Source organism: Homalodisca vitripennis, unplaced genomic scaffold (genome assembly GCF_021130785.1).
Source record: "Homalodisca vitripennis isolate AUS2020 unplaced genomic scaffold, UT_GWSS_2.1 ScUCBcl_149;HRSCAF=1392, whole genome shotgun sequence".
NCBI lineage: Eukaryota > Metazoa > Arthropoda > Insecta > Hemiptera > Cicadellidae > Homalodisca > Homalodisca vitripennis.
The window spans coordinates 52,462-79,219 of NW_025776279.1; the positions used below are offsets into that span (position 1 = coordinate 52,462).

The window sequence follows — 26,758 nt, forward strand, 5'->3', positions numbered from 1 at the left end:
GAGTGGATTGATTATGATGCCCGATTTTTTATCCAGAAACCTATCATTTAACATTTGAAAATAACGGCTGAATTGTCAAGTCAGTGAGCCATTTATCGTTCAAAAGCTCATCAGAAACTAACAACATTTTTACAGCTTCAATTTCAGTCTGTGTTTCAATACTTGAAAACTGTACAGGAGTTTCCACAGCGGAATCAGAAGAATTTGAACTAATGGTTGAGGCAGTTTCTGAAAAAATATCATTATTTGAATTTTAGATGGGTTTTCCATATTTTAAAAGCGGTAGAGGGGATTCACAAACAGAATCATAACATTCAACTTCATACTCATGTTTTGACTTGGTTGATTTTTCACCCTTACTAGCTTTCTTAATGCTAACATTTTTTCTTGAGGTAAAATTAAAATCATCAAGTTTTAAATTTAATTTTTTTTATTTTAATGTATTCTTCCAGTTCTTTTTTTTGATCGTAACACTTTACCACCAGGGGTTGTTACTTTTATATCAGTTATTTTTACCTCGATGTACTCCACTTTTCCTAACTGTTTTTTCTTCAATTTTACATCCTGAGAGAAGAGATTTATTCGTACATTGGTCACTCAAGAAGTATCCATAAAATTATTTTAACGTCCAAGTGATAATAAATCAGAGTATTTTATTATGAAGAAAAAATGCAAGTATTATTGTAAATAAAATACGTGTCAGCATTTATTAAATAAATATGGAAACACTATTAGTGGCTGAGAAAGTCTTAATGTTATCTGCTGCACAACAATGAGGTTCAAAGTACACCAGTTGAGTCATTAACAGCTGATGGCAAGCTGTACAGGTTATCACCTTCACTGCTTGTGTATGCTTTGAAAATCCAATATTGTTGAAGTAATTGCAGGAAACAACTACTGTAAGTCAAATTTCTGAGTTTATCTTTGTGAAATAAAATAATTTTTAGATCACAAAACGTCTTCTTAGGTCACAGTCACAAATACTTATTGAAAAAGAGTGCTTATCTTGGAATTGAAAATGAGTTTTGTAAAGAAACAAATGAAAAATGTGCAAGTGATAAAAACATGTGCTTTTTAGAAATTCTGTTACAGGTAAATATTTATAATTAATTATTTGTTTGAAACTATAATAAATGTTAACTTTTAACTGTTTCAAAAGTTAAGGATACTTTACCACAGATTTTCCCACAACTTCAGCACTGTTTTACTAAAATGTTCACTAAATAAAATTGTTGTATGATACAAGTAATTTTAACTGGTCAACTCTATATCATATGTGTGTCATGTGTGTCATTGTTGAGAACAAGTGGTAGTCACTTGATGCAAGATCCGGGCTGTATGGTGGATGAGGAAACGACCCCCACTGGAATGATTCGAGAACTTCACGTGAGCAATTTGCCGTGTGAGGTCGAGCGTTATCATGAATCAACAGAATTTTCTAGCTCAACTTTGACAAACTGATACTACATGCACCTAGTGGTTACCAGTTGGCAAGTGCCTTTTGTAGGAAGAGTCACATTCATGGAGGTTCTGCACTATGTGTACATGTAAATTATGAATTTAAAATAATACCTGTACCCTTCCTCAGATTGTTTGTTCCTACATGAAAATAAATTACTGATGGACTAGTCCCAATGTACTGCAACAATCATGGAATATAGCTGTGTAAAACTGTCAATCTTGAAGAGGCATAAAAGGGAAAGCTGCTTTCAAGTCTCTTTTTTTTGTTCAGAGATCTCTCCTGTACAGTTTAATACTTTGGATTTGAATTCCAATACAGATGTACCATTTCCAAGGGCAATTTTTTGTTTTATGGTGGTTTTTCTTCATTTTATTTCTGTAATCTTAAAAATGGTCAGTTATTTATAGTAAGGGAGCCGGGATGCTAAATTTGCAGTGACTAAAGCGTCATGGGGGCCTGTAGGATTGTGAAGATTAAGTTTTAAAACGAAAAAAGTTTATGTTAAGTTTTTTATTTCAGTGTGGAGGAAAGCGTGGACAAATTTTCAAAAAAAAAAAAAAAAAAAAAAAAAAAAAAACATTTACATGGAAATACTTGAGCGCGTCAGAAATTCATAATGTATACGCGCTATGTCTTTCTGATAATCAAGCGATATTAATCTGAAGAGCAATTACAATAGACAATAGACAATATTCTTTATTTGTTGTTTCTTTAAGAAATACAATTGCGTCAATAGTATATAATAACAAAAACTTAGATTAATATTTCTTGCTTTACAAATATTGATATGGTATTTATAGAAAATCGAAGAACTCCTTCAATGAATATACAGGTCGTTCCATCAGCCAGTCTCGAAAATGTCTTTTCAGTTCGTTCCCTTTCATGTTCTTGAGATTTGGTGGTAGTGCATTAATGATTTTGCGTCCAATGTAAGAAGGTTTTTTGCTGAATTGCGATGTGTGGTGTACAGGGAGAATGTAGTCCGTTGCTCGTCTGGTGTGGTATGAGTGAGCATTTTCATTTCTAGGAAGGTCCATCTGGCTGGTGTAGATGACGACTGCATGGATGTATAGTGCTATGACAGTAAGAAGCTGCAGGGATTTGAAAGCTTCTCTGCAGCTTTCCCTAGGGCTGAGGCTATAGAGTGCCCTTACAGCTTTTTTCTGGAGTACCAGGATTTTGTTGAGATTGGTTTCAGATGTTCCTCCCCATGAAATTAAGCCATATCTGAGGTGGGACTCCACTACAGCATAGTATGCTGTCTTTGCCGTCTCCAAACCTCCTATCCACTTCATTCGCTTTACCACATAAATGCCAGATGAAAGTTTTTTGGTCAGATCGCATATGTGATCTGTGCAGGAGAGGTCAGCATTAATTGTTAGGCCTAGCAGTTTTGCCTTTTTTTCAACTAAAATATTAGGTATTTTTGGAATCTGCTCTTGTTTTCTGCTAAAATTGATCTGGATGGTTTTGGATTGATTTATGACCAGATCGTTTTGAAGGCAGTATTGGAGTGATTTTTCTGTTGCTGATGAAATATTCAAAATTAGATTTTGTGCTGTGTTATTTGTAAACAAAAGAATTGTGTCGTCTGCATACATAATGGTTTCTACAGAATTGTCATTGATAAAACTTGGAAAATCGTTTGTAAATAGTATGAACAAAAAGGGGCCTAAAACTGAGCCTTGAGGCACTCCTCTACTTACTGTGAGTTGTCTTGATCTATACACGCATTTACTCCCATTTACATTTTGTTGAATCTCAACTATTTACTTGCGTCCTTTCAGGTAGCTAGTCACCTAATCTTTCGCCAAGCCTCCAAAACCTAGGGCTGAAATCTTTTTCAAGATAAGATCATGATCTAGACAATCGAAAGCCTTACTGTAGTCTAATAGGACAGCTGATACGTGTTTGTGGTCTTCTAATTTATCTATGACGTATTCAATTAGATTAGTGACAGCTGTGGTGGTGGATCGTCCTTTGAGATAGCCATGTTGGTTCTTTGTTATTAGATTATATCTGTCCAGATGTTGTAACATTCTTGAGAGTGCTACCTTTTCTATTATTTTTGAGAAAGTTGGTATTAGTGAAATGGGACGGTAATTTTCAGGTTTAGTGATGGATCCTTTTTTGTGCTTTGGGTATATTTTTGATATTTTTAAGGGGGATGGAAACTGGCCTGAGGAAAACGATTGATTTATTATGGTAACCAGTGGTGGTGCTAGTTGTTTGGTACAGTGTTTTTTTACTAATTTTGAAGGAATTTCATCAATTCCACATGATAATTTAGTTTTCAGGGAAGCTATCACTCCCAAGACTTCTTTAACAGTTGTTGGTGTTAAAATTAGTGATTGACAATTTCTTTGTGGAAGCAAAATCGGATGAGTTATGGCTGTGTATTTCAGATGTTCTCTATTTTCGCCTAATGTGGAATCTGCTATTTGGGAAAAGTATTGGTTGAAATGTTCGGCTATTTCGGCGGGGTTGTCTGTTATGTTTCCTTCTATCTCCATCTTCAGTGTTGAATTTTCTTTCTGTTGCTTACTTTGCTTTTCTGAGTTTATTATGTCCCAAACGGCTTTAGACTTATTGTCAGAGTTAGTGATGTAGTTAGCAGCCATATGTTGTTTGAGACTCCTAAGCTTGAGATCGTAGGCTTTCTTTTTTGCTGCCATGTATGTTCTATCATGTTCATTTCTGGTGAGCTCATATCTTTGTAAGGCAATTAGAAAATCTTCTTTTAGTATTTTCGACTCTTGGTCATACTGAACTTTTAGTCTGCCCCTCGGCTTTGCTCTTACTTTTTTGCTAGGGCATATATGGTCCAATATTTGTCTGACAGTTGTCTGAAATGTTCTGTATGCCTCTTCAACATCAGGGGCATTGTGTACCAGTTCCCACTTTTCCATTTCGAATTCCTGTTTTAAGCTATTAAGGTTTTTTATTGAGAAAATTCTTTTTTGTGTAGCTTCTTTTGTAGGGAAGACTTCTCTTTCCACTGCAATAGAACAGATTTGGCCAGTGTGATCCGACATTCCACCTTGGATCACTGAAAAGTCGACTGCATCTTCAGGTATGTTGGTACAGATGCAGTCTATTGATGTTGTAGAATGATTAGTAATTCTTGTCGCTGGAAGGGGAAGCCGCCTGACTCCAAAAACCAGCAGTTAATCTTCGAAAATAGTATTATTCGTGTTAACAGTTAGCCTGTCTATGTTGATGTCGCCCATTAAGATAAGAAGTTTTGCCTCAGCTGTAAATGAGGTAAGTATATCTGATATAATGTTGATAGCTACATTAGCTTGTCCTCCTGGTGTCCAATAAACCCCTAGAATGTAGAGAGTTTTTTTCTTGATTTTTATCTTTGTTAATGCAGCTTCGCATACCAGTTCTTGACAACTGTTTGCCATGTTGATTGCTTCTGTTTTTGCAGTTTCTGTTTCCTTAATGTAGATTGCAACTCCTCCCAATCTATGGTCTTTTCTACTGTAGTGTGTAATTAAATTGTAACCACTAATCTTAGTGAGTAATAGTTTATCTGAGTTTAATCCATGTTCAGTAAGTATTAATATGGTTGGATGTAGGTCACTCAATAGATGGTTTATTCTTTCCACCTTTTTTGATAGTCCTTGGAATGTTCTGATGAAAGATGGTGATAGGTTTTTTCCTTGTTTTCTTTAAGAGGTGTTTTGGCTTTCTTGTATAATTTCTAAAAAAGTATTTGAAGTATTTCCAGGTACGATATCTGAAGGAGTGCTAGTTAATGGAGTCTTGGTCATGCTGTCATCTGGTGAGCTGTTTGTTTTTCTTAAGATTTTCTCCATATGTTCTTTCAAAAAATCTTCAAAAGTTTTGTCTATAAGTAGAGTTGCTGTCATTGGGGGTTTGCTATGTACTCAAAAGTTACCGAAAGTTTTTATGTTTGCACGAACTATTGTTTTTTCGGGGTCTGTGTCCATCTGTCTTTGTTCTTGTAATTCTTTATTTTTGGCTATCTGTAGAGAGACACTAAAATAATTTCCTTTCTTTGAACTTGAATTTTTCACAGCCCTATTCAAGCGGTTTGGTGTTTGAAATTGCTTAAACAAAGGTGTTCTACTAGTAGGCTTTGCAGGTGTTGTATTAGTTTGGTCATGCAGGTCACGTTGATAGGAATTATTTTGAAAAATCTTCACTGTTGATTCTAGGTGGTCCTGTCTGCACTTAAGTTTGGTCAGTTTGATCATAATTTGTAGTGTGTCTCTTTGTTTAGTGATATTAGGGTTGTTTGTTTGGGTTTCGGAGTCGATGGCATTAACTTTGATTTCAGTGCAGCCACTGTTATCTGTTCTACTCTGTAGCAATTTAATGGTATTTTCGAGCTGCTTAATTTTCTCTTCAAGTCTGCATATTATTTTTTCTTTACTTAGGTCTTGTTCTTCAAAGGTGTTTTCTAGAGCAGCCTGTCTGTAGCTGCTTTTCTTTCGAGAGTTGGTTTTCAACTTCGGTCAATTTTTCAGCTAGCAGGGTGTTTCGGCTGTGTAAGGCTTCATTTTGAGCTTCTAGTTCTTTTATCTTTGCTTGATAGGTTAGCTCTGACAGAGTGTGTTGATCGGTTATCTGTTGTGCCAGTTTGAAGTTCCTTAGAGTTAGAGAATTCAGGTCCTGCTTAAGTTTACAGTTTTTTTCCGCTAGTAGGGCATTGCCTGCTTCGGCGGCCAGTGTCAGGGAAGTTTCTAGGTCGTCAACGTCATTAAAATGTTGTATCTTAGTATGGACAACCTCAACTAAATCCTTGCTATTGTTTAACATCTCTAGCTCTTGTATTAAACTCTCATTTGTTCTGGAGCTACCTTCAACTCTTTGTGCAGTATTACTGAGGTCTAGTTCTTCGCAACCTGGTGATTTATTTTGGCTGTTGTCTATTAGAGGTTTACTTAGAAGAGAGGTTTTAAAAACTTGTTCTGCTTCTCTAAGGGCCTCGTTAAACTTTTTATTTTTGAAATTGTCCGTTTTTGGCTTTCCATGAATTAAATTATATTCTGCATACAGGCACATGTCGCTTTGTTTAATGGAGGCAGTAGTATTGTCTCCAAAGAATGTGACACTGTATTTAGTGATATTGTCAATTTTTAAAATGTCTTGTATAACTGCTGGCCAGTAAGGATGGCCTCTTATTTTGGCGAAAACTATAACGCCCACATCATACAAAGTACCATTGTTTGATGCCATTTTCGGGATCTGGGAAAAAAATTAATTGTACTGAGTTGTTTAGGTTATTTTCAGAGAAGTAGAAAAGTAGGTTTGGTAATTGAAAATACTGTTTTTTTTTATAACGGTGGACGGTGGCCATAAAAAGGGATAGAAAAAAGGAAAAAAAAGTTATTTGAGCGTGCCAGATATTCAGAGGGAATGTTAAGTAAACTAAAAAAAGTATCCTATTTAAATGACTGAAGATTTGGACGTGATCGAAAGTCATGACAGATTTGTGAAAATGTAAAAAAATGCGGTCTTAAAATACTCGAGCACGTCAGATATTTATACAGGCGGTTCAATTCGATGTCCTGACCATTCTAAATGATAATCTGACAATAATGTGGAGGAATATTGTTCATCTGACCATTTAAAAAAAAAAAAAAAATTTCACATGTTTCTTTTCCACAAAATACACATTTCACACTTATATCACTCATTATTGTAATGTATATAAAACTTATTGCATTAAACAATCAAATAAATAAATAAAAATATACTTCTAAAAAAACATGTTGTTATTGTGATCATCTGAGATGGCATTATGGCGGTATATGGTAGTGTGCAGATGGTGCGAGAGAGTGAAAGACAGAGAAAGAGTGAGAAGGAAAGAGAGGCGCAGAGTGGGAAATATACAGTTCTCAGCGGCTGTACGCTCCACCCTTTATTTATGGTTTTAGCTACCTCACCCCATGAAAATCGTCAGATTATATTTTGTCCGCAATTCTTAAAAGATTTCCTTCAAAATAAAAAAAAATTCAATCGCGCTTGAGTATTTTGAGGTAACATTATTTTTTTTACACCTTTGTGACTTGCCTATTTCCTTATACTACGCTTTAATCGTCAGGTTATTGAAATCTACACCGTTCTACATGTACTTAACTTACTTTGTATTTATCTGACGCCCACAAGTTTTTCTGAGGATCGATTTTTTTCTACTAGTCTGACGGTCTGCCCTCAACGCAGACCCCTATATTAAAGGTTCATATGTGCTAGGGGTACATTACGGAGTACGACATTTCTCCCCATATAATTTTATGACGCGCTCTAGTAACGCGAAAAATCCCCGCTTGGGCTCCCCTACTATTAGTTTAGTTGTAAAGATTGCAATATTGGGGAAATAAAAAAAATGCATTCGTTCATTCACCATTTCCTGAAAAAGTTGATAGTTTTTACTCTTTCTTGTTGGTGTACAATCATACTTTTGTTTAGAACAGTTCACTGGCTGTTAAGGGTCATGATTTGTTTAAAAAAAGACAAGTTGAAGGGTTTGTGAAAATTCCAGGTAAGCTACTTTAGTATATGGAATAATCTTGTAGTTAAAAAGTTTAGATGTGCTTGCATAATCTTTAAAATCACTAGGTTTTAATTGAATTATCCAGTAAGGATTGTATTGATTTATTTGCTTTCATAGCCAAATCAGTCCAATTGGGGAGTAAAATTCAGTTTTTGACTTGGCCCTCTCTATGCAACTGTGCACACAGCCAACCTCTTGCACGCAAGAATGTCTTAACAAAGAATATTTTATTTTCAAAGATGTTGTCTCGTAGGCAGTCTTGAATAGCGTTAGACACGATAGAATTGTGATTCTGAGGAATACAAGAATTGGACCAAACATCTACTCTGTTACATTGTTCTCATCAATAACACAATCTAATGTTTTTCTAAATGCACTTGGTAAGTCATTACCTGAACGGCCAGTGCAGTTTTGATACCTGTGTGTAATACATTTTTTTGTTACTGAAAAGTGTGCAGTTAGATTGTACATGTTTATTTTTCCTAGATAAAATAAAGAGCTTATTTCAGTATGAGGAGACAGGATTACATTTTGTAGGTCTACAAAAATAACTGGAGTACTTTTACTTCTTTTTTTTTGGGCGTTTCTCATTTCAGTTTTCAAAAACTGCTGCCTTTCATAATCTTCATTTTACTCTCTTCAGTTAGTGTCGGTCTGGCGTGCTAATTTAAACTTTTCACAAAGATCACACCAATCTAATTTGAGTACATGAAATCCTAAATTGAATTCCGTGGCAAAAATTTTGTAGTTCAGATTTTGTAACAAGAATGATACCTTTAACTTTACAACTGTTTGAAACACTTAGGTCTGATTCTAGATTAAGTCTTTTTGTATTCGCCCTACAATAGTGCGATTCAATTTCATGGAATCAATTAATATGGTCTCTGGCTGAATTTACGTCTCCTTCTGGCCTACATCTACTATAATTACTCTAACCTCTGGAGTAGCTGTGTTTGTTGCAACATCCTTACTATTATGTGCTGTGTATACTGGTTTCTGAGATGTTCCTAATGTTGATATATAAAATGTTTTACAGACTTGTATTTTTTCACCTTTGATGGTAAAATATTATTTAAAGGAATATTGTCTTTTTGATGTTTGTTTGTTTTTGAAACCTGAGTTGTAAGCAAACATTTTCTGATTGTTTTAGATCTCCTAATTGACGGCTAATTGTTTTAGATCTCCTAATTGACGGCTTTTTCTTTTAAGTTTTGCTGTGATAAAAGTTCACTAGTGCTAATAATGAAATGTTATTTTTTCTGTTAAAGATGGCAAAGAATAAAAAGAGTCATAAACAAATGTACCCTCATCTTCCGATATTCTGTTTTGGCACCTATACTTGCATTTAGTTGACGGCCTTTGGGTTTCACATGTTTACCTTTTCTGTTTAGATACGATTTTCCAGACTGATGTGCACCCTTCCTAAAACTTGCTTTCCATGTTTAGTGATTTCAGATCCTCTTTCAACCATTCTTGTTTAGTTTGGTTTCTACAACTCTAAAAATAATAAAATACTAATTTAGTCTATTCTGTTAAATAATAATTAAGATAATATATTCTAAATGTACATTTATACGACACTAAGACAAATATTTTGAATTCCCAAATCAATGACAAGCCGTCCATTGTGTTTCCATTGTTGGGGAAAAGACAATCAACTTGGCAGTCTTACTCTGCTTACACATGATTACACATTTAGTCATTAATGTTTGACAAAGCTTTGCTAATTCTTAGTCTCAAATCTTGAATGTTTTACACTTTTTAAGGTATATAAACTTGGTCTTAAACATATCCTCAAAGAAAAAATCACATGATGTTATTTGAGTGGGTTGTGCGATGCCAGAAAATGGTGCCATGGCCAGTCCACGATGAGGGAAAGTGTTTTCAAGTGATTCTTCCACGATTAAGTTCCTGAGCGGAGGGTTTGTATCTGTTGAAAAATACAGTAACTAGGGTTCACAGTGTTGTGGTGATGGATAGTTTTCTATCAACTACTATGCAGAGATAATTATTGCATGTTCGAAATAATGTTATTTGGCAGAACAATCCTTGATGGTGGATGTGGATGCATAGCATGTTCTAAATATTCTTTGCTTTATAATATCCTAATTTGTGTCTAGGTACCATTCATCACGCTAAGCTTTCTCTTGTACTGTACATATAAATGTGATATAAAGCTGCTGCTTTTTGTAGGTTATGTTTTGAGGTTAAGACGTTAGAGCAAACAATAATGGTACATGTAATATATACAAGTAAAATTAAATAACTTATAATTTCATAAACCCTACCATAATGTGATGCTAAATACTATCTAAATTTAACTGTTGCTTAGTATTTTTTGGGACATAGTGTACAATTCACTATTTAAAACAAACCTTGAACCTGTTTGCTGTTTGTTAGTGATGTATTACTTAACGTCACGTCCAACGGTGAAGGGGCAGGTGCAGTTGAGAGGACATCTGTTGATTGCTAGGAGACGTCAAGAAAAAAATTGTAAAGCTGTACATATTACTTTTTTGAACAGTCTCCTTTGGCGTGTTTTGTTAAAAAGTTTTTCCTAAGCACTGTTTTACTTTTTTGCATACATTTGTTTTAATGTAAATACAAATCATAAAACAGTGTAAAATTATTATTTTATTATTAGTGGCGTAATATTGATTTTAAATCTGGATGTTTCTATAGCAACAAACTTTTGTTTTATTGGTGCCAAGTGCATAAAGGTTTGACAATCCATTGTTGACCTTAGTTTTTTGTGGAAAAGTATAATACTATAAGTGAATTATGTTTATAATTGCATAGCCTTTCCTGCGTTATAGGTATTAAAACAATACATATGTACAATTTTGTATGAAACTCGAAAAGTTTTAAAAATAAATTTGTACTAACACATTTTAAAAATATAGGCTATTGTGTTTTATTTTCACTAGAAAAATATGCATATTTCTTTAATTTATTACAAAAAATGAATGTTTGTTATTGTTTGTTACAACAATGTTTTCCAAAAAGCTTGTGCAAATGTAAAGAAATTAGCCGGTCAGTTTAAGGTAATAATATAACACAATAGCTAGTGCACTTAATTTGTTTGGAAAGATTTAAATTAGAGAATAATTGCCTTGAAATGTTAATATTCTACTCAAAAGATGTAAATATCCGTTAAATATCTTATATATATATATATATATATATATATATATATATATATATATTTATTATATATCTTAAATAAATATATATAGTTTCAATTGTTTTACTGTAATTATTTGATTTGATTTATATGTAGATGGTTGACGGAGAGGATTGGGGAGTGGACGAGCCCATACTGACTGCTGACACCATACCAGTGGCTCAGGATCCAGAACTGCCTGAAATCAAACTGTTCTGTCGTTGGAACTGTGATGATATGCAAGTTTCTGACATGTGCCTTCAGGTATTTTTTTATTTTTTTTTTGGCATCTTGTGATTAGATTTAATGTTTACTCTGTTCGCCATTTTAAAAAGCAGCAACTCGTTTAATAGAGTATCGCTAGTCTGCATCATATCTGAATTGAAATGAAAGACAGTTTATTTCTGTTATAATTACAATACTATTACAATTAGTATTAATATATGAATTGATAATTACGAGGGCTGTTCGGAAAGTAGATTACGTTTTGTAATTAAAAATTAACAAAGTATAGGAAAAAATTTTTATTATACATTTGAAAGCCACACTTAAATACTACTTTTCAAAATAGTCGCCATTCAAATTTAGGCAGATCATATCGATGGATGAGCTTGACAATGCCTTCCTCATAAAATTCTGCCGCCTGTGTCTTCAACCAGTTTGTCACTTCTTGCTGCAGCTCTGTGTCGTCGTCAAAGCGCTGCGTTGCCAGCCACTTCTTCATTCAATTCAATTCAACTTTATTCAAGACTCATACAATGTACACATACAGTATAAATACAGAATAGCGTCAACCATTACATTACAATATCCATTTATTGATTAAATAAAGCAGTTTGCCTCAAAATGTCATTGAAATGATTTTACAATTCTGCTACTATTTACAATATGTCATATCAACTACTAAATTGTTGGATGAACTAAGTTACCTCAAAATATTCTTTAAATGAGTATACTGATTTTTTCAATTAAAAATGACTTTAACTTTGTTTTAAATATGCTAATTTGTGAAATTTTTAGAAATGTTTTTAGAAGAAATAACAAGAATTTGGATCCTATAGCAGTGGGTTTTTTTTATTAAAAAGTTCTAAGTTATGTTTTGGGATTGATGGATAATTTCTATGGCGAGTGTTATAATCATGATTTGCTCCTAATTTAGGTATACTATCTTCATTTGATTTCACAAGCATTATAGTTTGAAAAATATATAGACCATATACAGTAAGGATTCTTAATTTAGAAAAATGCTGTTTGACAGATTCATTTCGTTCCAAATTTAACATTATTCTAATAGCTTTTTTTTGTTGGTGAAGAATTCGGTCTAGATTTTTTGTTGTTGTAGCTCCATACATGCTTATACCATAAGACATGTGTGAATTGATTAGTGTAAAATAAATATTTTTCAAGGTTTCAATATTACATACCCTTGACATTTGTCGTAGAGCGTATAGACCAGAGGACATTTTATTTACTACATGGTCAACATGTTTATCCCAACTTAAGTGTTGGTCCAATATTAGTCCAAGAAATTTTGAATTTTCTACTTGATTCAGTTTTGAATTTTCTAGATAAATATTTGGCTTTAATTTTGATCTAGTTTGTTTTGTACAGAATGAAATAAAATTTGATTTATTTATATTTATTAGGAGATTTTTAGTGTCTGAATATTCTTTTACAGTTGTAAGACTTAGAGATGATTTAAGCTCAATTTCTTCTTGACTTTTACCTGAAATTGTGATGTTGGTATCATCAGCGTAGAGGCACACTGACCCATCCACCTGTATCACACCCGGAAACCCCCTTAAATAGCAAAGAAATAGAAGAGGGCCAAGTATAGATCCCTGTGGGACACCATGTTTTATAGTTTGAAGATTTGAATAAAAATTTTGTGTATATTTATATTTGCTGTTTAAATAACTAAAACTATTTTGAATTTGAATACATTGTTGTCGGTTTTTTAAATATGATTTGAACCATTCATGTTCCTTACTCTTAATATTTAAATTGTAAAGTACCTTAAGTAATTCATCGTGGGACACACTGTCAAATGCTTTGGAATAGTCAAGGAAGATTCCAATGACTTTTTCATTCCTGTCAACCAAATCTATTATTAATTCAATGAAATTAACACCAGCAGTTATCGTAGATTTTTGTGGTCGGAAACCATGTTGCTGATCATCCAATATGTGATTACTTTCCAGGTAATCCAAAAGTTGATTATATACTACTTTTTCAAAAATTTTAGAAAACACAGGTAATAAAGATATAGGTCTGTAACTTGTTGGACTATTTAAATCCCCCTTTTTATAGAGTGGAACAACTTTAGCAATTTTTAATTTGGATGGGAAAAAGCCAGATATTAATGATGAATTGATTATGTGGGTTAATGGTTTGGAGATTAGCGGAAAAGACTGTTTAATGATAGTGATTGGTATATCATCAATTCCTGTTGAGAATTTGTTTTCAAAAGCCATTACAATCGCTTTTAAAATTCTTTCATCAACATAAATAATAAATAAATAATAAATAAAAATGCCTTTATTACAAGCGATACTCAGTTTACACTGTTTTTTCAGTACAACTCAAGTCAAGTACAATAAATATGTCCTAAGCTAATTAAATAGATAACCTCTACTGACAATAACTTACATGCACATAGAACATAATTACAAAAAAAAAAAAAACATGAATTTATAAATCACAGAAAGAGCTCTTTAGTCGTTTTTTAAAACTGGTAACTGAGTTTAAAGCTTTGACGTTACCGGGGAGACCATTGTACAACTTCGGACCGAAGTACGAAAATCCTCTCCTCCCTACTTCAAGCCTCACCCTAGGCAGGTGGAGGGTCCTGTTTTGTCGAGTTGCACGCTGAGAGACCTCATCCCGGTAAACGAGCTTTTCGCAGAGGTACTCCGGTTCTTTGAGCTTCAGAGTTTTGTGTATCATGCAGCCGGTGAGTATCCCGCACACGTCCTCCATGGGGAGCATGTTAATAGCAGTTCTGAAAGGGGTCACGTGATCACGACGCTTCAGTTGGAAAATGAAGCGGATTGCAGTGTTTTGCATCTTTTGTATTCTAGTGACATTTTCCCTTGAAATACTATTACCGTATGCAGGATAGCAGTACTGAAATACTGACAAAACCAACGACTGCATGAGACGAAGTTTTGTAGGCTCAGGTAAAAGATCTCTGAACCTATATAAACCTCTTAAACGACCAAGCGCTCGTTGAATGGCGTAAGTGACATGATGGGTAAAGGTGAGCTCACTGTCTAGCACAACACCCAGGGTCTTTACAGTGTTACATACAGCCAGGCTTTCTCCGTTAAGCCTGACAACTAAACCTTGGTCATCCATCATGTCAGTAACAGTTTGTGGTGCCACATGCAGGACATTACACTTGCCTACGTTCAGCTTCAACCCATTTTTCGCTGACCATACGGAGATTTGCTGAAGGTCAGTGTTTATGTTGTTGACAGCTAAATATATCCTGCTGGGTTCGTAAGCCAAGTGCAGTTGACAGTCATCTGCATATAAATGAGCCGTGCAGCTTTGTATACTGTCTGTCATATCGGAAGTGTACAGATTGAAGAGAAGTGGACCCAGACAGGATCCTTGAGGGACACCTCGCTGCTTGAAGAGTGGCGAAGAAGTGTCACTTCCCAGCTTAGTGACTTGTTGCCTACTACCCAAGTATGATTTGACCCATCTCACAGTATTATCGTCGAAGCCCATATAGCACATTTTGGCCAGCATCATCTCATGGTTGATCGAGTCAAAGGCCTGGGAGTAGTCTAGAAGTACAAGTGAGTTTTGCAGTCCACGATCTTTGGCTTGAAACATGTCACTGAACAAATTTGTCAGCGCTGAACAGGTACTGTAGTTTTTGCGAAACCCTGACTGCAATTTAGGAAGCAACTTATTATCTGCAATGTATTCATTCATTTGAGCGATAACTATTTTTTCTAACACCTTTGACATTGCTGGCAAGATAGAAATTGGCCTCAAGTGTTGTACAGATGTAGGGTTGGTATTTTTGGGCAATGGTTGAATAACACTAAATTTCCAAGCATTGGGAAAAGTACCTGATCTAAAGCTTTCATTCAAAAGATGGGTGATTGCTTTAATTGCATATGGGCTAACAGCTTTTATCATTTGGATGGAGATCTCGTCCGTTCCAGTAGCGTGAGATTTAATTGCGTCAATAGCCCATCTGACGTTATCATCGGTAATAGTCTTGAATTTAAATGTTTCTCCATTACCCCTTCTATTAGCTTCCAAGAATCTAACTAAATCCTTATCTACCTCCAACCCTGAGCCCATCTCAACAAAATATTTATTCATTTCATTAACCTCTAAGCTGTTTTGAAGAGTTTTATTCGTTTTATCAGGAACAATATCACACTTTCGAAGGCATCTCCAGAATTCCTTAGAAGACTTAGTACAAGTAAGGTTATCAGAGAAATAGTCTTTTTTAGCTTTCCAAATTAACTGGTTTAACCTGTTTCTAACAATTCTGTATTGATTCCAGTCACTTCTCTGTCTGGTTCTCCAATATTGATTTCTAAGTCTATTCTTAGTCTTAGTGAGTTCTTTGAGTTGATCACTTCTCCAAGGGGCTTTCTTCTTTGTTACCCGTTTGCAGACAACTGGTGCATGTTCATCAAATATTTTCTTAATATTACTAGTAATAAACTGCTCAATTTCATTCACTCCTTCCATGCCTAGAGCAATATTCCAATTAACATTTGAAGTAGTTTCTACTGCCTTTTCGGGGTCAAATTTGGAGTAATCTCGGTATGTGATCAGTTTTGAGCTTGGCCTTACTTTAGGCACAAAAATCTCACAAAAAACAAGTTTGTGATCTGTCATAACCTGCCCACGATGATCTTTAATGCTTGCAGTGTCTACTACACCGGGTTCTCTTGACTTCAGTCGACTTGTCCACGATAATATGGTCGATTAATGTGGTTGAAGTCCCTGTAACTCTTGTAGGCTCGTTAACCATCTGAACTGCATTTGAGTCCTTCAGGAGACGGCGGAGATACTTTGCATCGTTGCTTGTGGCAGAGAGAAGGTCAATGTTTGTGTCTCCTAAATAAATCACAGTGTTGACTTGTACTGCCAGTTCCACAAACAGCGAGTGAAATAGTTTCCTCAAGGCTGGAGGATCTCACATAAGAAGGTCTGTACACTTCACAAAGCCCAACCCGCACTCCTTTCCACTTTAGAATTACACAGATGTGTTCTACTCCAGGATTTATGTCTTCAGACAAGAAATGTTGCTCAAATGAAATGCCTTCCTTGATGTAAAGAGCCACTCCTCCACCCATCTGGTGCCTGTCAAGAACTTGGTTGAAGTGACGATCGCTTCGCAACAAGACATATCCTGGTATACCATAACTTTCTGATGGGGTGCTAGGTTGTAGCCAAGTTTCTGACACACAAAAAACGTCAAAGTCAAAATCGCTCAATAAAGAACTCATTTCATCAAACCCTGTGTTCAGGGATCGCATGTTCAAATGAGCAACCTTGAGACGTCGACTTTGTTGTTCACCCCCCCGCGCTGCTAGTTTTCCCTGCTCAGGAGAACTCTCCAGCTGTTTGTTGGACGCTGGCTCTGAGCAAGGAGGAGGTGAATACAAAGCTGCAGCCATGACATCAACAAACAGAGAGCCCAAACGTGCTACGGCTCTCCTGTTAAAATGTACGCCATCTCGAGAGAGGTCTCGTTTACTGACGTGACAGTTGGCCTCCACAAAGGTGACATCAAAGTTGTTGCACATCAACTCGACTTGCGAGTTGAAATCGAACAACGCTTTGTATGTGATATCACGCCTAGTCAAAACACTGTTAAAAAATATTTTTGTGTTTTGAAATCGGGTTTTAGCAGTGAAGAGGAGGTCAGCAATACTATGAAGGGCCTCGCGTTTACCGTGTCCTCCATTGTAGCCCGGCCTGCCCCGGTAACCTCGTCTCAAATTATTAGCTCCTACATGAAAATATATTACATCTAAATCTAAGTCTATATAATCTAACAGTTTGTTCTTAATATCTAAGGCTTTTCCACCTGGACAACATTCTAGATGTGCACCTCTTACAACAGCTTCAAAAGAAGAATGTCTTAAGTGTGAGTCACCAATAAGAAGCACTTTTTTAAAGTCTTTGGTATGGTGAGAGACGCAAGGAGGATCAGAGGTGTCAGATGAGGTAGGTGGGGGTGTTGCCTGAGGGGTGGGATTGATGGCGGGGGTGGGGGGAGCAGTCACACTTGGTAAGATCAGAGTAGCCTCGGTAGCAGCTGATGTAGGCAGTTCAGCCAGTACAACGTTCTCATCATCCTCCACAATAGGCTGTTCCGACACTTGTATCTCAAGCCGTTTCAGTTCCAACCGCATACTCTCTATTTCAGCTTCTAAGACCTCGATGGTAGTAAGAAGACACTTGCGCTCACCGGAGAGAAGATCGATTCTCTGTTGGTGCTCAGCTATTATATTTGCAGTGTTCACAGTCCCATGTCGATCGATTTGTTCCTTAAGTTGTTCATTTTCCTTCTTACATTGAGCAATCTGCAAATTAAGCTGACGAACTTCATCTTCTTGTTTGCTTTCAAGTTCGCAGCATTCTAAGGATATTCCTTTAAAACTTTTGTTGAGGTCAGTGCATCGATTTTCGGGCTGCAACCAAATCCAGGCGAACATCTTCGATGTCACGTTTGAGGTCTTCGTTGGATTTTGTTGTATCGTTAAGTTTAGAGAGGAGGGAGGAAACATGAGGGATTAGGTTATCTATTGCGTTCTCGCCAAATGTTGCCCTAATAGACCTAAGCTCATTAAAAAATAAAGCTGACAAATCTATTACATCCTGATGTAAATAATGCAGACCTTCAATCCCTTTTAACAACTCATTTGATCTTGTAATTCGTACCATTTTTTAAATAAAGAGAAAGGATAACTGTGTTCCTTAAACTATTAATAAATAAATAAATTTCTCGTAATAAAATAGAGTAAAACAAATATCTATCAATAAATAAAATATTACACTCTTATTACTAAAACACGTAAATATATTATTTTTACACAAAGATAAATTAATATAAATACTTAGTCAACACACAAATTACAAAACAATTAAATATCTAAAAGTACGGAATAGGACAATACAGTGTTAAGGCATTTCTAAATTACGAATCTCGTAATAAAAAAGAGTAAAACAAATATCTATATCTATAAATAAGTAAAATATTACACTCTTACTACTAATACACGTAAATATATTATTTTTACTCAAAGATAAATTAATATAAATACTTAGTCAACACACAAATTAAATGGTCTGCATGCTAAGATTAATAAAAATAAAATTATAAAAGCAATGGATCCTGCTCTGTCAAAAAATGTCTGACTCACACTAATTATGATATTATTACACAACGGCATGAACTCCTTCAAAAAGTCACTGGCAGTTCACACGCAGACAAGAGAACTAGAAGTATGGAAATAATTGAAGGCGCTGCAATAATCCGTCCGTATGGAGGGGCCGTGCAGCGGGTCTGGCCTGGTGAAACGGGAAATGTTAGTCTGACAGCCTGCAGTTGGCAGCGGCGCAGCAGAGATGTGCAGAGGCAGTTTTCTGTTATCAATGTCCGACTGACAAGGCTTCTAACTTTGATGTTAGTTACGTGTCTTGACATTAACTACTTACAATGCAGTTCATGAGTTGATTGATATAACGTTAACTGATCATTACTAATAAAAGACTTATCGGCACACTGTTATAAGTTAGTTTGTTACTAACGAAATATAAGTAATAACTGCACAGTTAAAATGAATGCAACTTTACACGGCAGCCCAGGCTTGCCACCCTGAAAATCTTTTAAATTTGAAAAAAATTGAGGCTTGAGATGGTTTTTCATGACTCGATTGATTAACAAAATCTTTCTGAATATTTGGAAGCACAAATCTATCAACAACATTTATAAAAAAATCATTAAATATATTACCAACAAGAATTGGGTCTGATATGGATGTGCCATCCCGGACTAATTGTATGTTATCAGTGATCTTGGCGCCATTGTTGATTTCAGATTTGATAATTTTCCAAGTTGATTTCGACTTATTTGTAGATTTCTTAATTTTACTGTCAAAAAACCTTTTTTTGTTGTTGTTTATTTGAATTTTATTTTCAATTTTTAGTTGCTTAATTAATTGTTTTAAATCATTAGTTTTCCAAACCCTATATGTTTTCTCCAATTGCGCAATTTTTTCCTTTTTAATCTTTACATCATCTGAAATCCAACTATTTAGGTTTTTCTCTTTTTCAACAGATAATAATTTAGGAAAGCTAATTTCAAAAACATGAACAAATATTGAGTAAAAAACATCATACTTAGTTTCTACGCTAGCCTGGTAAACTTCTAACCAATTTTCACTAGCCAATAGCCTTAAAAATAAATCTGTGTTAGTTTTTGAAAACTTTCTACAATACCTTTTATTCACATAATGAAGAGTATTTTGTACACCAAAAATTTCAAACAATTGCCCATCATGGTCTGATATACATGTTATAAGGCCAGATGTTTTTAATTTCTTAGTTGTAATATTAGTGAGGAAGTTATCTATGCTGGTTTCTGACTCGGAGGTAACTCTAGTAAGAAAATTTACTTTATAAACTAAGTTATAAGAATTTAAAATACTAACAAAGTTCCTATATGTATTGTCTTTGTTCAACACATTGATGTTAAAATCTCCTGCTATGATAATATTCTTGAATTTATCATTTAATGTATTACATAACAAATCAAGTCTACCTAGAAAAGATTCAAGTAGCCCTTGCTGTGGGGATCTATAAATACATGCTAAAATAAATGAAAATGTATTTACAGTAATTTCTGATAAGCAACATTCAAATTCTTTTTCGGCTGTAAGATCTTGGACTTCAGGAATTAATAATTTTTTACTTTTAATGTTACTTCTAACTAAGATCAATACACCACCACCAAGTGAGATAGACCTTGTAAAAAATGAACATATTTTATAATTTGGAATATTTAGATACAGGATTTCTGCTTCAGTCATTTTATGTTCAGATATTGCTGCTACATCTGGTTGGATTTCTTCTAAATTAATTTTGAATATATTAATACGTGATGATAAGTGTTGAACATTTTGATGTAATATTTTTAATGGTTGAAGTTGAATGTTGTCAAAATTTTGTTTATTTTTGGAATTTAGTTTGATATTGGTTTCAGTAGCCTATATTTTAAATGATGGTAGTTTTTCATTCCTGATAGTGTAAAATGATTTACTGTTATTTGAACTTAATAGTGCATTATTATGAGCCAGATCAATAACATTCAAACTATTATATCTATATGCAGAACAGTTTTCATTGTCATAAAAGTTTAGTTTAAACCTGAAAAAGATGAACAAAAATCACTGACACCATATTGCCCATGATTCACCTCACTTTCACCAGACACTGCTTCCAAGTGTTGTTTGGATTGGAAATCAAGATGATCCTGATGTAGGGCCATCTCCTTGTCTCCTTGTGGTCCTAGGTTTGTAGTTATGGTTGATGACAGTGGTTGAAGTGAAGAGGTCTCAGGCTGCATGTGATCAACAACAAACGATGATGGTGTAGCTTGCGGATACTTTGACAAAATATTGTATTTTAAATCAGTGATAAATTCATCATGTGTTAATCCATTCCATAATACTCTGGAGGACCACTGGTTGTACAATATGATGTCCACAGAAGCTCCAGTAAGGTGATGAAATTTCATTATTTTGGTTACAAAGTGTTCTATGGATATTTTATCACGAACGCAACCCACAGCCGAACATATAAGCCTTGTAAAACCTCTTCTCTTAAAATCAATTGAGAAATCCTCAAAAGCTTTATCATAATCAGTCAAAGTAGGTTTATTTTTGTATTTATCCTTTGTAATCAATGAATAGATTCCAGCTCCATCAGGGACTTGTTGATAAGCAAGGTGACTGGTTATGCAGTTTGAAGCAAGTGGTCTTCCAAATTGTTGTTTGAAAATCACTGCAACACCAGCAGTCATCTGTCGCTCATTCTCAAAGTCGCCAGAAATACAGTGTGCAAACGCAGTTTTTTCACAGTCTTTATGTTCAGTAATTATTCCAGTCATGTTCTTTTCTATTATTTTTACTGGAGGTTGAACTCTCTCATACTTGAAATGTAATTCTTGACTGTTCCACCAAGTAAGGGCTTTTAAAATAATGCGAGCCAATTTTGTTGTGCCTTGCATGTTTAAGTGCAGACCATGGACAGTATAGTGTTGTCGTCCCAAATGATTAAGATTAATAATGTAAACTCCATCAATCCTGGCAGCTATCTCCATGATGTAGTTATTTACTTTTTGTATTTGATCGTTTTCCGGACCATTAAGAATTTTGTCGTACCTATTAGGTACAGTACATAAGAAAACAGGTCTGGTTACAGTAAGCACTTTTAGTTTACTTTCTAAACTCTCATAGATTTCATTAAAGTTTTCTTTAAGACTATCATTTGTTCCGCCAAGAACTACTAATGGGCTACTTTCTTCATCAATTTTAGCTGAGTCGATGACTTGCAGAAGAGTTGTGTTTGGTCTGACATAGCCAAAAGCATTTACTCTTCCTTCACACAGTTCTGTAATTTTTGGAGCAAGATTTTTACCTTGGCTGTCAGAGCAAATTGTAACGTTGGTTTTAAAACTTTGTATTCTACTGGCTTTTTGAGATTTTTTGTGTGTTTTAGAGTTGTTTGTTTTTTTAATGTTATGAAAAATATGCTCTGAGAAATTCATTTTCAGTTTGGGTTTATTACGGTTTACAACTCTTGGTTTTTGAATTGCACTTCCAGATTTAAATTTGTTTTCTTTTTCACACTTACCATACTTTACCATCATTAATGAAACAACAGCATTATTACTGATTTTATACAAGTTGTAAATCACGTAGGATAGAAGAGAGCGTTTTTGTATGATGTCAGACTGGGTTAAAATAGTTTTTCGAATAAACTCTGTATTTATTGTGTCCGAAGTCATTATATTGTGAACAATGGACTCCACTGTCCAGCACATAAATACTCCACAATCATGACTGTTTGACTGCTGCGGCCCACCAAGATCTAAAAAATTGATTGGCATTGTCTTGTTTAAATAAGTGTTTAGCCTGTTTGCAACCGAGAGAGCAGAACTTTGGTTGTATGTACCAGAAGAGTCAAAATGTAAAAATTTTTGTTCAGACCCAACATATACTAGTGTACTCCAGTGTGAGCCACTATCAGATTGTGTTAAATTAACAGAGTCATTTATTGGTAGAATGATGTAACATTTGTCCTTTATATTAAGTGGTTCTAGCATGAAATGGAAGTCATTAATATTTTTTATTGCATGAACAATGAGTGGATTGATTATGATGCCCGATTTTTTATCCAGAAACCTATCATTTAACATTTGAAAATACGGCTGAATTGTCAAGTCAGTGAGCCATTTATCGTTCAAAAGCTCATCAGAAACTAACAACATTTTTACAGCTTCAATTTCAGTCTGTGTTTCAATACTTGAAAACTGTACAGGAGTTTCCACAGCGGAATCAGAAGAATTTGAACTAATGGTTGAGGCAGTTTCTGATAAAATATCATTATTTTGAATTTTAGATGGGTTTTCCATATTTAAAAGCGGTAGAGGGGATTCACAAACAGAATCAGAAACATTCAACTTCATACTCATGTTTGACTTGGTTGATTTTTCACCCTTACTAGCTTTCTTAATGCTAACATTTTTTCTTGAGGTAAAATTAAAATCATCAAGTTTTAAATTTAATTTTTTTATTTTAATGTATTCTTCCAGTTCTTTTTTTGATCGTAACACTTTACCACCAGGGGTTGTTACTTTTATATCAGTTATTTTACCTCGATGTACTCCACTTTTCCTAACTGTTTCTCCAATTTTCCATCCTGAGAGAAGAGATTTATTCGTACATTGGTCACTCAAGGAAGTATCCATAAAATTATTTTAACGTCCAAGTGATAATAAATCAGAGTATTTTATTATGAAGAAAAAATGCAAGTATTATTGTAAATAAAATACGGTGTCAGCATTTATTAAATAAATATGGAAACACTATTAGTGGCTGAGAAAGTCTTAATGTTATCTGCTGCACAACAATGAGGTTCAAAGTACACCAGTTGAGTCATTAACAGCTGATGGCAAGCTGTACAGGTTATCCCTTCACTGCTTGTGTATGCTTGAAAATCCAATATTGTTGAAGTATTGCAGGAAACAACTACTGTAGTCAAATTTCTGAGTTTATCTTTGTGAAATAAATTAATTTTAGATCACAAAACGTCTTCTTAGGTCACAGTCACAAATACTTATTGAAAAAGAGTGCTTATCTTGGAATTGAAAATGAGTTTTGTAAAGAAACAAATGAAAATGTGCAGTGATAAAAACAATATGTGCTTTTTAGAAATTCTGTTACAGGTAATATTTATAATTAATTATTTGTTTGAAACTATAATAAATGTTAACTTTTAACTGTTTCAAAAGTTAAGGATACTTTACCACAGATTTTCCCACAACTTCAGCACTGTTTTACTAAAATGTTCCCTAAATAAAATTGTTGTATGATACAAGTAATTTTAACTGGTCAACTCTATATCATATGTGTGTCATGTGTGTCATTGTTGAGAACAAGTGATAGTCACTTGGTGCAAGATCCGGGCTGTATGGTGGATGAGGAAACGACCCCCACTGGAATGATTCGAGAACTTCACGTGAGCAATTTGCCGTGTGAGGTCGAGCGTTATCATGAATCAACAGAATTTTCTAGCTCAACTTTGACAAACTGATACTACATGCACCTAGTGGTTACCAGTTGGCAAGTGCCTTTTGTAGGAAGAGTCACATTCATGGAGGTTCTGCACTATGTGTACATGTAAATTATGAATTTAAAATAATACCTGTACCCTTCCTCAGATTGTTTGTTCCTACATGAAAATAAATTACTGATGGACTAGTCCCAATGTACTGCAACAATCATGGAATATAGCTGTGTAAAACTGTCAATCTTGAAGAGGCATAAAAGGGAAAGCTGCTTTCAAGTCTCGTTTTTTTGTTCAGAGATCTCTCCTGTACAGTTTAATACTTTGGATTTGAATTCCAATACAGATGTACCATTTCCAAGGGCAATTTTTTGTTTTATGGTGCTTTTTCTTCATTTTATTTCTGTAATCTTAAAAATGGTCAGTTATTTATAGTAAGGGAGCCGGGATGCTAAATTTGCAGTGACTAAAGCGTCATGGGGGCCTGTAAGATTGTGAAGATTAAGTTTTAAAAACGAAAAAAGTTTATGTTAAGTTTTTTATTTCAGTGTGGAGGAAAGCGTGGACAAATTTTCAAAAAAAAAAAAAAAAAAAAAAAAAAAAAAAAAAAAAAAAAAAAAACATTTACATGGAAATACTTGAGCGCGTCAGAAATTCATAATGTATACGCGCTATGTCTTTCTGATAATCAAGCGATATTAATCTGAAGAGCAATTACAATAGACAATAGACAATATTCTTTATTTGTTGTTTCTTTAAGAAATACAATTGCGTCAATAGTATATAATAACAAAAACTTAGATTAATATTTCTTGCTTTACAAATATTGATATGGTATTTATAGAAAATCGAAGAACTCCTTCAATGAATATACAGGTCGTTCCATCAGCCAGTCTCGAAAATGTCTTTTCAGTTCGTTCCCTTTCATGTTCTTGAGATTTGGTGGTAGTGCATTAATGATTTTGCGTCCAATGTAAGAAGGTTTTTTGCTGAATTGCGATGTGTGGTGTACAGGGAGAATGTAGTCCGTTGCTCGTCTGGTGTGGTATGAGTGAGCATTTTCATTTCTAGGAAGGTCCATCTGGCTGGTGTAGATGACGACTGCATGGATGTATAGTGCTATGACAGTAAGAAGCTGCAGGGATTTGAAAGCTTCTCTGCAGCTTTCCCTAGGGCTGAGGCTATAGAGTGCCCTTACAGCTTTTTTCTGGAGTACCAGGATTTTGTTGAGATTGGTTTCAGATGTTCCTCCCCATGAAATTAAGCCATATCTGAGGTGGGACTCCACTACAGCATAGTATGCTGTCTTTGCCGTCTCCAAACCTCCTATCCACTTCATTCGCTTTACCACATAAATGCCAGATGAAAGTTTTTTGGTCAGATCGCATATGTGATCTGTGCAGGAGAGGTCAGCATTAATTGTTAGGCCTAGCAGTTTTGCCTTTTTTTCAACTAAAATATTAGGTATTTTTGGAATCTGCTCTTGTCTTCTGCTAAAATTGATCTGGGTGGTTTTGGATTGATTTATGACCAGATCGTTTTGAAGGCAGTATTGGAGTGATTTTTCTGTTGCTGATGAAATATTCAAAATTAGATTTTGTGCTGTGTTATTTGTAAACAAAAGAATTGTGTCGTCTGCATACATAATGGTTTCTACAGAATTGTCATTGATAAAACTTGGAAAATCGTTTGTAAAAAGTATGAACAAAAAGGGGCCTAAAACTGAGCCTTGAGGCACTCCTCTACTTACTGTGAGTTGTCTTGATCTATACACGCATTTACTCCCATTTACATTTTGTTGAATCTCAACTATTTACTTGCGTCCTTTCAGGTAGCTAGTCACCTAATCTTTCGCCAAGCCTCCAAAACCTAGGGCTGAAATCTTTTTCAAGATAAGATCATGATCTAGACAATCGAAAGCCTTACTGTAGTCTAATAGGACAGCTGATACGTGTTTGTGGTCTTCTAATTTATCTATGACGTATTCAATTAGATTAGTGACAGCTGTGGTGGTGGATCGTCCTTTGAGATAGCCATGTTGGTTCTTTGTTATTAGATTATATCTGTCCAGATGTTGTAACATTCTTGAGAGTGCTACCTTTTCTATTATTTTTGAGAAAGTTGGTATTAGTGAAATGGGACGGTAATTTTCAGGTTTAGTGATGGATCCTTTTTTGTGCTTTGGGTATATTTTTGATATTTTTAAGGGGGATGGAAACTGGCCTGAGGAAAACGATTGATTTATTATGGTAACCAGTGGTGGTGCTAGTTGTTTGGTACAGTGTTTTACTAATTTTGAAGGAATTTCATCAATTCCACATGATAATTTAGTTTTCAGGGAAGCTATCACTCCCAAGACTTCTTTAACAGTTGTTGGTGTTAAAATTAGTGATAGACAATTTCTTTGTGGAAGCAAAATCGGATGAGTTATGGCTGTGTATTTCAGATGTTCTCTATTTTCGCCTAATGTGGAATCTGCTATTTGGGAAAAGTATTGGTTGAAATGTTCGGCTATTTCGGCGGGGTTGTCTGTTATGTTTCCTTCTATCTCCATCTTCAGTGTTGAATTTTCTTTCTGTTGCTTACTTTGCTTTTCTGAGTTTATTATGTCCCAAACGGCTTTTAGACTTATTGTCAGAGTTAGTGATGTAGTTAGCAGCCATATGTTGTTTGAGACTCCTAAGCTTGAGATCGTAGGCTTTCTTTTTTGCTGCCATGTATGTTCTATCATGTTCATTTCTGGTGAGCTCATATCTTTGTAAGGCAA

The 26,758-nt window shown here is 34.8% G+C and overlaps 1 protein-coding gene across 1 annotated transcript in view; it reads left to right on the forward strand.

Moving 5' to 3' along the window:
• Nucleotides 1–11,271: 11,271 nt before the first annotated feature.
• Nucleotides 11,272–26,758, forward strand: part of LOC124370399 — a 119,088-nt gene continuing 103,601 nt past the window's right edge. Inside the window, exon 1 of the mRNA XM_046828684.1 lies at nucleotides 11,272–11,418. Within this exon, the coding sequence (XP_046684640.1) occupies nucleotides 11,272–11,418 (147 nt within the window). The remainder of the gene's footprint in view (nucleotides 11,419–26,758) is intronic.